The sequence below is a fragment of the Cherax quadricarinatus genome, chromosome 5 (genome assembly GCF_038502225.1).
Source record: "Cherax quadricarinatus isolate ZL_2023a chromosome 5, ASM3850222v1, whole genome shotgun sequence".
Classification (NCBI taxonomy): Eukaryota; Metazoa; Arthropoda; class Malacostraca; order Decapoda; family Parastacidae; genus Cherax; species Cherax quadricarinatus.
Genome location: NC_091296.1, coordinates 36,476,320 through 36,488,427, shown reverse-complemented (window position 1 = coordinate 36,488,427; position 12,108 = coordinate 36,476,320). Strand labels below are relative to the sequence as shown.

Here is a 12,108-nt window from a genome sequence, read left to right as displayed (position 1 = left end):
AGTAAAATGCACCAGTGTGGAAAGTTTGGAGCCGATCAAAAGAAAAGTTCTCGGTTATATTTGCAATACATAAATCATAATGTTATATTTCACAGAATCATCTGTTACAGAAACAAATAATCTTTTGTTGCGAAGATGGATTTAAAATACATCATATTGTTGATGTTGTATGGCGACATTTAACATCTGCTTCGTGCGTCGTACTTGACTATGGCTGAAGAAAATTGGAATGAGTTCAAGTGTATTAGAATTAGCAAAGTGTTCAAGGACGGCTAGAGCCATCTAGCGAGTCAGTTGTGGTTTGTCAAGGCTTGTGAGAACAGTGACCAGGAGGAGGATATACTATATACTGAACTAATAGATAACTAGCAAATTCATTGATGAACTGTGAAGTTAGTAGTCATGTGATGTGAGGCACTGGAACTGCTCTGTATTTGCCTGCAGTATTATAATTTTTACTAATAGACTCTGGAAAGCTAAAGTAATTTAACTAGAGCGTCCCTACATTGCACTTCAGTTAACACAACAGATTTTTTTTCTTGTAATTGCTAAATTTGCAGCCTGTGAGCTCTTTCCCTGCCTTAGCTTATATCAAAGCCCAACCTTCCCTGAGGTATACAACCACCATCGCAAGAACAGACCCAAAAAAAACGACTAACATCCAGATTTCTGTTTTACTGGTGAAAACTGTCAATGTGATGCTTACAAGTTGTATTGAAAGACAAATGGGAAAACATTTAAGACATTTTAGGAGATAAAATCCCTCAAGGTACGTTCCTTGACGCCGGTAAGGGGCTCTTGATTAACCTAAACCGGACATCCCTTTTCTTGGGTTCATCCGATATGCTTCCCGCTCTTCAGGCGGCGCATGATCCCTACGGGTGGCGCTTCCCCTGAATGCAATAATAATGATACATAAAGACAAATTAAATATTCCAAGTTTTTGTTCACTTGTCTTTAGCTGCGTATTTACTGCTGGGTGAGGAGGGGCAACAGGTGTAAAGAAACTTGACTATGCGTCTTCACTCGCCCAGAATTATTTTCTAAAATAGCTACAGCTCGTTTTATACTATTAAAAAAAGGGAGTGGCAATACTTAAAACTGCTTTTGACCACTTTCGCAGTTGATAATCGTGATAAACTTTAAGTGTGACTTCAATAAAAGTAAGACATAGAAAATAACATGAATGGATATTGCTATAATCCGGATATAAGACACCAGTGAACAGAACCAAGGGAGATCAATATCATTTCACCAACTGTGAGACTGCTACTGGGCCGCGTCAAAGTAATTAAGGTAATCTAAGAAAGCATAATTCTTCCATTACCTCACCTACTTCACTGGTCCTCACTTCCAATACCCTACCAAATGCACCTTCTCTTTTCCTTCTCTGATGTGATAAAATGTATATCAGCTTACATTTTAAAACCTTTTCTGGTTCAGAATGTCAATGAAATGAACTTAGTTTATTTTATCAACATTCACATTTTCAATAAAGACCTGAATAATATTTTAAGTCTATTCCACTCTTAAACTGAAGACTTACCGAACTTTTTGTTTTAGATATATATATACGGAGTGTCCTCTGTACGTGGCACCAAGATGGAAGCGACAGGGGACCCAGTAATAACAGCGAAGGAGGCAAAGTTTACCCCCGTGGACTACACGGTGTTCGGTCTCATGCTGGTGGTGTCCGTTGTCATCGGGATGATCAGCGCCATCAAGAGTCGGGGTAAAGTCTCCACACAGGAGTACCTGTTGGGAGGCAGGACCATGTCTCCGGTACCTGTAGCCATCTCTTTATTTGGAGGATGGATCTCTGCCGTATCTATTATAGGTTAGTTCGGGGGATATCTGTAGTTGCCACAATTCCATTTTCTCCTTCGGAGTTTCTGTACCTAAACTTCAGAATGCCTTTTTGATTGGCATTAAATTTTCGATGCTGAAGTATCTTGGAGGATGACTAGGCTGTATAAGTGCTCATTTTTTGAATATATATATATATATATATATATATATATATATATATATATATATATATATATATATATATATATATATATATATATATATATATATATATATATATATATATATATATATATATATATATATATATATATATATATATATATATATATATATATATATATATATATATATATATATATATATATATATATTCCTCAAATTTTATTCGTGCATTAATTTGCGAAATTATCTTTTATGTGGCATCTAACTTAAATCACTGTTGCATTTAGTCTACTAAAGTTTAAGCTGTGTAGGTGCATATTTGTCAATTTTAAAATACAATTTAATAAGCAGAAATTATTTGTTCCAATGTGATAACTGGAGAATGCTTCCTCTCATCAATTCAAACTTTTGGCCCTGATTTATCTTGTTTAAAGGCAGGTTTGCAAAAGATAAAGTGTCATTTGAAAACAGGTGAATTTGTAAATGAAGTGATAAGCCTATAGAGGCAGGTGCCAGAAGTCGCCAGAACTTACCACAGGTCAGCTGTTTTTTAATAATCTTCCTGGCCTGCTAGTGTACTCGCATATAATCTAGTGATACCAGTGATTAGCAGAATACAGTGTTGTAGTAGCAACTAACCAGTATTATAATGGTACTTAGTGGAGTGGAGTGACTTTCATTAGTTTCTTTTTCTTGAAATACGAGACGTTACTGTGAATTTCATATAACCTGTAGTTACCAGCAGTCGAAATATACACAACGAGAAGCAATTATTACTACAGAAAAAGCGTCCTTCCTCCAAAATTTGCACCAGTCAACTATAGTGATAATATAGCATTTATTGTGGTGGAGACGGAAAAAAGAAAAAAAAAAAAAAAAAAAAGAGAAAAGCCAGATACAGCGATTGATAAACAAGGAGGTGACCGTTCGTCATTGTAGGAGCTGCCAGATATCACCGGCTCTTCAACACGCAAGTTATACTTTTGTATCAGTCAAATCACATATTACTCGGGTAGATAATTTCCAGTAGATCCTTCATGTGTTAGCTCAAATCACCGACCAGTATGTTTTAAAATAAGTGACCCACTGATCAGAGCAGATCGTCTGGCCCGAACCCTTGCCTGGTCCGAACCCTTGACTGGTCCGAACCCGGGACTGGTTTCAAACAGTTTCGTTGGACAATAAAGCAGACTGTAAACGGATGGGGTTGTAGGCGCCCTATAAACACAAACATTAAAAATCAGGAACGTGACGGTAAGCTGTCCAATATACAAAAAGAGTTAGAAACAGAAATACAAATAGCTAGAGCTTCATTTAAGGTTATTAATAGAATTTTCAAGAGGTTGCTAGTAGAATTGCAGTAAATCAACCATTCAAATCATTATGAAGCCCTGTGTAGTCTGTGGTCAGTCAAACAAACGGGCTTCCACATGGATAAATTGTCATTTTTGTGGAAATTGGTGTCACGCCCCTTGTGCAGATATCCCAGAACTAGCTACAAGCAGTATTAAAACAGAGAAGTGTTTTTGGGTATGCTCAAATGAGGAAAAACTGTGGACTAAAATCACAAGGGTATTAAAAGAGGACAACATCAAAGCTGCTTTCATAGAAAACCTGGAAGCTTTCTACAACAGATGGGAACATAAAAAGTCCGGGCTGAATGGTACTGTCCTTGATACTGGCCATGTAGTCATAAACTGTAAGGCTGGAGGTGATGTCCTGGTAGTCAGTAAATGTGGGGCTGATAGTGCTGTCCTGGGAGACAGTAATGGTGAAGCTGGAGGTGCTGTCCTGGGAGACAGTAATGGTGAAGCTGGAGGTGCTGTCCTGGGAGACAGTAATGGTGAAGCTGGAGGTGCTGTCCTGGGAGACAGTAATGGTGAAGCTGGAGGTGCTGTCCTGGGAGACAGAAATGGTGAAGCTGGAGATACTGTCCTGGGAGACAGAAATGGTGAAGCTGGAGGTGCTGTCCTGGGAGACAGAAATGGTGAAGCTGGAGATACTGTCCTGGGAGACAGTAATGGTGAAGCTGGAGGTGCTGTCCTGGGAGACAGAAATGGTGAAGCTGGAGATACTGTCCTGGGAGACAGAAATGGTGAAGCTGGAGATATTGTCCAGGGAGTCGGGAATTATACGCAGGAAGGAATACATATAAATGACCTCATAGGGGACAGGAGCCATAGTAGGGAAACAAGTGTAGTCAAAGATAAGATAAAACCAATATTGCAAACTAGAAATACCGCAGGAAATAGCAAACAAGAGGACTCCAATAGCAATAGTGAGGATAAATTACCAAAAACAACTGGTGGGAGCTCCATTGTTGGTGCTAGGGAGGATAGAAGTAAGACAGGGAAACATGCACCAACAGGGAATACAGTCACAGAAACCCAAGGCAAGCGGAAACCAAGACTGTGCACATACTATGCACTTGGTATCTGCTGGCATGGGAAATCTGGAAAAACAGATGGGACATGCAACTATGACCACCCTAGAAAATGCCATGCCCATATGAAAACAGGAAAATGCAAACTCCCTTCCTGTAAGCTTTTTCACCCTGAAATGTGTACCTCTTCAGTACAGGAAAGACTGTGCTATAACTTAAATTGCCAGGCATACCATCTAAAGGGGACAAAAAGATACAAAACATCCAGGCCAGGGGAAAACCTGGGTAGCCACAGCCACTCAAGAGGGAGAGGTTTTTTAGTGCCAGGAAGGAAAAAAAAACTGGCAGGAAATGGCAGAAATCGTACACCAAATCCAGTCATTCCTGGAGTGGAACCACAGTCGATGGCCTCCACTCCAAACCAACAGATACAGATACTAATGCCGGAAAAAAAATCCCCCCCCAGTACCAACAATACCACCAGTCCGATAACATTCTTCTTTGCAAATATACAGGGTCTAAAGCCAGCTACAAACAACAAAATACCTTTCATCCGTGGACTGCTTGCAGAGGCAAAGGCAATGTTCGCGGCTTTCACTGAGACCCACATAAAGGATCACTTGGACAACGAAGTATGGATCCCAGGTTACAACCTATACAGATGTGACAGAGTGAACAGGCAAAAGGGGGGGGTTGGCCTGTACATTGCAGAGTCACTTGTTTGCACAGAACTGCTTAATGCCTCAAATGACGTAGTGGAAGTTTTAGCAGTAAAGGTCGAGAACCAAAACCTAGTCATTGTGGTAGTCTACAAGCCTCCGGATGCAACATCCCAGCAATTCCAGGAACAGCTGTTAAAAATTGACCACTGTCTGGAAAATCTTCCAGCTCCTGCACCCAACATCTTGCTCCTGGGGGATTTCAACTTAAGGCACCTAAAATGGAGGAATATAGCAAATAATATTGTTGCAGAAATAACACCAGGAGGCAGCTCTGATGAAAACTCACACTCACACGAGCTTTTAAATCTCTGCACAAAATTCAATTTAAACCAGCAAATAATAGAGCCTACAAGACTGGAGAATACACTAGACCTCATCTTCACTAACAATGATGATCTGATAAGAAATGTCACCATATCAAAAACAATATACTCAGATCACAACATAATTGAGGTTCAGACATGTATGCATGGAGCCCCAGACCGACAAAATGAGACTAGTCATGAGGGAGCTTTCACCAAATTCAACTTCAATAACAAAAACATAAAGTGGGACCAAGTAAACCAAGTCCTAACCGATATAAGCTGGGAAGATATACTAAGCAACACAGACCCAAACTTATGCCTAGAACAGATTAACTCGGTGGCACTCGATGTATGCACAAGGCTTATTCCTCTAAGAAAAAGGAGGAGTAGATGTAAAATAGAAAGAGACAGGCGCTCCCTTTACAGGCGACGGAAAAGAATAACAGAGCGGCTAAAAGAGGTCAATATATCTGAAATGCGCAGGGAGACACTGGTCAGAGAAATAGCAAGCATCGAACTTAAGCTAAAAGAATCCTTTAGGAGTCAGGAATCGCGGGAAGAACTAAAAGCCATAAATGAAATCGAAAGAAACCCAAAGTATTTCTTCTCCTATGCCAAATCAAAATCGAGAACAACGTCCAGTATTGGGCCCCTACTTAAACAAGATGGGTCCTACACAGATGAGAGCAAGGAAATGAGTGAGCTACTCAAGTCCCAATATGACTCAGTTTTTAGCAAGCCGCTAACCAGACTGAGAGTCGAAGACCAAAATGAATTTTTTATGAGAGAGCCACAAAATTTGACTAACACAAGCCTATCCGATGTTATCCTGACGCCAAATGACTTCGAACAGGCGATAAATGACATGCCCATGCACTCTGCCCCAGGGCCAGACTCATGGAACTCTGTGTTCATCAAGAACTGCAAGAAGCCCCTATCACGAGCCTTTTCCATCCTATGGAGAGGGAGCATGGACACGGGGGTCGTCCCTCAGTTACTAAAAACAACAGACATAGCCCCACTCCACAAAGGGGGCAGTAAAGCAACAGCAAAGAACTACAGACCAATAGCACTAACATCCCATATCATAAAAATCTTTGAAAGGGTCCTAAGAAGCAAGATCACCACCCATCTAGAAACCCATCAGTTACACAACCCAGGGCAACATGGGTTTAGAACAGGTCGCTCCTGTCTGTCTCAACTACTGGATCACTACGACAAGGTCCTAAATGCACTAGAAGACAAAAAGAATGCAGATGTAATATATACAGACTTTGCAAAAGCCTTCGACAAGTGTGACCATGGCGTAATAGCGCACAAAATGCACGCTAAAGGAATAACAGGAAAAGTCGGTCGATGGATCTATAATTTCCTCACTAACAGAACACAGAGAGTAGTCGTCAACAGAGTAAAGTCCGAGGCAGCTACGGTGAAAAGCTCTGTCCCACAAGGCACAGTACTAGCTCCCATCTTGTTCCTCATCCTCATATCCGACATAGACAAGGATGTCAGCCACAGCACCGTGTCTTCCTTTGCAGATGACACCCGAATCTGCATGACAGTGTCTTCCATTGCAGACACTGCAAGGCTCCAGGCGGACATCAACCAAATCTTTCAGTGGGCTGCAGAAAACAATATGAAGTTCAACGATGAGAAATTTCAATTACTCAGATATGGTAAACATGAGGAAATTAAATCTTCATCAGAGTACAAAACAAATTCTGGCCACAAAATAGAGCGAAACACCAACGTCAAAGACCTAGGAGTGATTATGTCGGAGGATCTCACCTTCAAGGACCATAACATTGTATCAATCGCATCTGCTAGAAAAATGACAGGATGGATAATGAGAACCTTCAAAACTAGGGAGGCCAAGCCCATGATGACACTCTTCAGGTCACTTGTTCTATCTAGGCTGGAATATTGCTGCACTCTAACAGCACCTTTCAAGGCAGGTGAAATTGCCGACCTAGAAAATGTACAGAGAACTTTCACGGCGCGCATAACGGAGATAAAACACCTCAATTACTGGGAGCGCTTGAGGTTTCTAAACCTGTATTCCCTGGAACGCAGGAGGGAGAGATACATGATTATATACACCTGGAAAATCCTAGAGGGACTAGTACCAAACTTGCACACGAAAATCACTCACTACGAAAGCAAAAGACTTGGCAGACGATGCACCATCCCCCCAATGAAAAGCAGGGGTGTCACTAGCACGTTAAGAGACCATACAATAAGTGTCAGGGGCCCGAGACTGTTCAACTGCCTCCCAGCACACATAAGGGGGATTACCAACAGACCCCTGGCAGTCTTCAAGCTGGCACTGGACAAGCACCTAAAGACAGTTCCTGATCAGCCGGGCTGTGGCTCGTACGTTGGTTTGCGTGCAGCCAGCAGCAACAGCCTGGTTGATCAGGCGCTGATCCACCAGGAGGCCTGGTCACAGACCGGGCCGCGGGGGCGTTGACCCCCGAAACTCTCTCCAGGTAAACTCCAGGTAAACAGTTGTGTATCTTTTATTGTTGAAATGTGTCGCTTACATAGCGGACATCATCAGTCGAACACAGATGACTAAATATCGGAGACATGAGATGCAGTGAAGAGGCAAAGATGAGGTGACCAGTCTCAGCCTGACAGCACTGAGGAATGTTCACCTCTATATTCTCGATCATTGATCCAGACTACAGAAACATAATACCTGGAAGGTGTTTTTTGGAGGTTAACGTCCCCACTGCCCAGGCCTCTTGGTGGATCAGGGCCTGATCAACTAGTCTGTTACTGTTGGCCGCACGCAAACCGACGTACAAACCACAGCACGGCTTGTCAGGTACTGACTTTAGGTGCTTGTCCAGTGCCTTCTTGAAGACAACCAGGGGTCTATTGGTAATCCCCCTTATGTATGCTGGGAGGCAGTTGAACAGTCTTGGGGCCCTTGACACTTACTGTGTTGTCTCTTAGTGTACTCGTGGCGCCCCTGCTCTTAACTGGTGGAATATTGCATCTTCTACAGAGAGTTTTTTGATTTCGTAGGGAGTGATTTTCATGTGCAAGTTTAGTACTAATCCCTCAAGGATTTTCCATGTATATATTATCATGTATTTTTCTCGCCTGCGTTCCAGGGAATACAAATCAACCATTCCCAGTAATTTAGGTGCTTGATCGTACATATGTGTGCCGTGAAAGTTCTCTGTACATTCTCCATGTCAGCAATTTTGCCTGCCTTGAAGGGGGGAGTTAGGTACAGCTGTATTCCAGCCTAGAGAGAACAAATCATTTGAAGAGAATCATCATGGGCTTGGCGTCCCTAGTTTTGAAGATTCTCATTATCCATCCTTTCATTTTCCTAGCAGATGAGGTAGATACATTGTTGTGAACTTTGAAGGTGAGATCCTGTGACATTGTCACTCCCTGGTCCTTCACATTAGATTTTTGCTCTATTGTATGGTTAGAATTTATTGTATACCCTGATACAGTCTTAATTTCCTCAAGTTTTCCATGTCTGAGTAGTTGAAATTTCTCTTCACTGAACTTCACATTGTTTTCAGCGGCCCAATTAAAGGTTTTGTTGATGTCTGCTTAGAGTCTTGCAGCGTCTTCAATGGAGGACACTGTCATGGCAATTCGGGTGTCATCCGCAAAGGAACCAGCAATTTTTGTCGCTGTATATATGAATTTACATTATTTACGTAAGTTTTATTTGATAATTGACGCATTTCAATGTCCTTTTTTTAAAGGGGTGGACCGGTAAGCCAGTGGAAGGCTTTGGTCAGATGACAAGTATTTGAAGAAAGGAAACAAGCATTTGAGTAAGGTTGATTAAATTTGATATACATGCAAATTCATGTATATCAAATCAGTGAAGTTATTAGGATAATGACAGAGAAATTTGTTCCGGAAAGAAATGGGTGAGCGGATAGTATTAGTCAAGACTTTAAGAAGCCTTCGATAGAGTTCTAATTTGGAAATAGTATAATACAAGAGGAATGAAAAGAATATTATTACAGTGAATGAGAGATTCTTTTTGAGAGTAAAATGCTAATAGTTACACCGATAAAAAATGTGTTCGTGGGGAGATGTCACAAATGGGGTGCCACAATAGTCTGTGATTGCCCCAGTGATGTTCTAACTTTTATTGACTCATCAGAAGGAATATACATCAGTGTTTGGTTTCCACACCGGAAACCCACGTGTATGTTAGAAAAAGTCTGAAGAAGAACTGTACAATGATTACCAGCACTACAAAAAATATATTTTTATCATAACCTTAAAGATGTTCACTCTACCTTAAAGAAAATGAGATGACATGATAACAACAAAGTCATAAAAGGCACCAAAGACTACATAAAGATTTCTTGATACCTACAACAGGAATAAGAAGCCACAGCTGTAAACTGAAGAAAAAGTGGAGCTGAAAGACTATTACAATTTTTTCATCACAATTCTTCATTAAAAGAATGATTTCGAAGATGAGGGAGTAAATGTTATATCCAATATAAACTTTAAAAACTATTTTGATGAATAAATTGTATATGATGGGACATGACACACAGAACTCTACTCGTGTAGCTTCAAATAGATAATATTAAAGAACAATATTACTGGAACAATACACAGATAACCTGCACATAGGAGAGAGAAGCTTACCACGACGTTGCGGTCCATTTGGACCATTTACAAAGTCGCACTGACAGAAAGAAGAGAAGGAGCAGGTATATGTAGGCCATCTGGCAGGGACGGAACAAGAGAGGTGGGAGTAGTAGTAATAGTAGAGGTAAGGCAGGTTGTGGAAGTAATATTAGAAGTAGTAGTGGTAGAAGTTAGGCTGGTAGTGGAAGTAGTAGTAGTAGAAGTAGTGGTAGTGTAAAATAGGAAGAGTGGCTGGTGGGACAATAATAGAAAGGGGGAGAGAAAATGGAAGCAAAAGTGAAGATGGGAGCCAAAGGTAGTATGAAAGGAAGTAATAGTAGAGTTAAAGACCGATATAGAGAAGCACTGCAGGAGAGCTTAAGTGCCCACAAGGGGCAAGACCAAAAACACAGGGAAGAAAGTAAAGGACAAAACACCCAAGGCAGAAGAAAGGAAACCCAAAACAGGAAAAGGGAAAAATAGGAAAGGAGAAGAGGTAGTAGAAGGAGGAGAAAAAACAATCAGGTTGTCACGTATGTTCTGAAGAATGGAGCATTTGACAATGTAATGAGAAAGGAAGGCATCTACAGAAACAAAGCCAGGACTAAGATTCATACAAGGAAAGTTGTGTTAAGGAAGGATTCAATAAGACGGCGACTGTGAAAGTTAGACGTAGGGTAGACAGTTAGACAGTTTTAGCAGAAGACTAGCGAATAGGATGACTGCACTGTTGGTGTCGGTAAGCCTAACACTACTTTTGTGCTTCTTGAGTCTGTCAGAAAGAGAGCGGTCAGTTTCTCCAAAGTACCGAAGGGGACAAGAGGAATATGAAATAGTGTAGACACTAGGAGCATCTATAGCGGAAGGAAAGATACGAACTAGTCTTTTGTTAGTCATGTGAAAGGTAAGTTTGATGTCTAAGGAATGGAGAGAGTGGTTGAGATTAAAAAGACTGAAATTATAGGGAAGGTAGAGAACAGGAGACTGCTCAGGAGTAGAGAGTCTGGGAGAGAAGTCCGTTTAGTACGTGAGAATGCAATTTTATGAAATGGGAAGGATAACTATTACGAGCACAGGTATAGTATGGCCTGCGACCTGTTCATAATGAATTTCAAAGTGGAGCAAAGTCAGCAGTACTATATAACTTTTATTTCCTTCACCATATATAATTTGCCAGATATATATAAGTATGTACACTTATGTAGACTATGTACAGAGGATGAATAGTAAGTGCACCACACGGTGACTAAAGATGGCAAAAGCAGAAGCCAGAGAGAGTGCACTATATCAACCAGCAGCTCAAACAAGTCTGTCAATACTTACCATAAGTAAACCATGTTGCTTCAGCTTTGTTAGGTAAGACACATATGCAACAGTTAGGTATCTTTATTTCGAAACTTTTCGCCTACACAGTAGGCTTCTTCAGTCGAGTACAGAAAAGTTGATAGAAGCAGAAGATACTTGAAGACGATGTAATCAGTCCATCACCCTTGAAGTTTTGAGGTGGTCAGTCCCTCAGTCTGGAGAAGAGTATTGTTCCATAGTCTGAAACAATATGGAGTTGAAGTGACAGGATTGAGCCTTATATAACGCCAGGAGGTGAGATGTAGGGCACTAGTAGAGGTAAGAATGTTGTCGTTGGAAGGTCAGGTCCCTCTCAACTCCAGCCATTCTCACTAGTAGAAGTAGTGAAGTAGCCTCTGTTTTTCAGGATTAGCTCTGTAGGGGGAGAGTTTAATAGGCTTAGTATTTCTGACATCTGCATCATGATATCCAAGGGTACATGTTTTTGGAACATCTGAAAATATGTCAGGATAAGTTTGTAAAAGAGTCGTTAGGCTTGTTATTTCATCTGTAAAAGTTCCAACATTAAAGAGCTAGGGTTCTGGAGGAGGACTGAGTTAGGGAGTGTTACTTGAATTTCTGGAATGGTGTGCAAGGTATCAGGGTCATCTACAGCGGCAGAGGACACATTCATCACTTTGACTTGAGGTGGGCTATGAAACATTTTAATCTGATTGATGTGGTAAATATTACTTTTCGTGGGTTTATCAAGGAGAGCTACCACATAATTTACATCTGAAATTTTATTTAT

The 12,108-nt window shown here is 40.9% G+C and overlaps 1 protein-coding gene across 1 annotated transcript in view; it reads left to right on the top strand.

The window, feature by feature from the left end:
- The first annotated feature begins 303 nt into the window (after positions 1-303).
- The window catches only part of LOC128684616 (sodium-coupled monocarboxylate transporter 1-like), a 99,797-nt gene continuing 87,992 nt past the window's right edge, over positions 304-12,108 (top strand). The window contains exons 1-3 of the mRNA XM_070104547.1: positions 304-392; positions 1,124-1,296; positions 1,564-1,837. Coding sequence (XP_069960648.1) covers positions 1,603-1,837 — 235 coding nt within the window. The 5' untranslated portion in view covers positions 304-392; positions 1,124-1,296; positions 1,564-1,602. The remainder of the gene's footprint in view (positions 393-1,123; positions 1,297-1,563; positions 1,838-12,108) is intronic.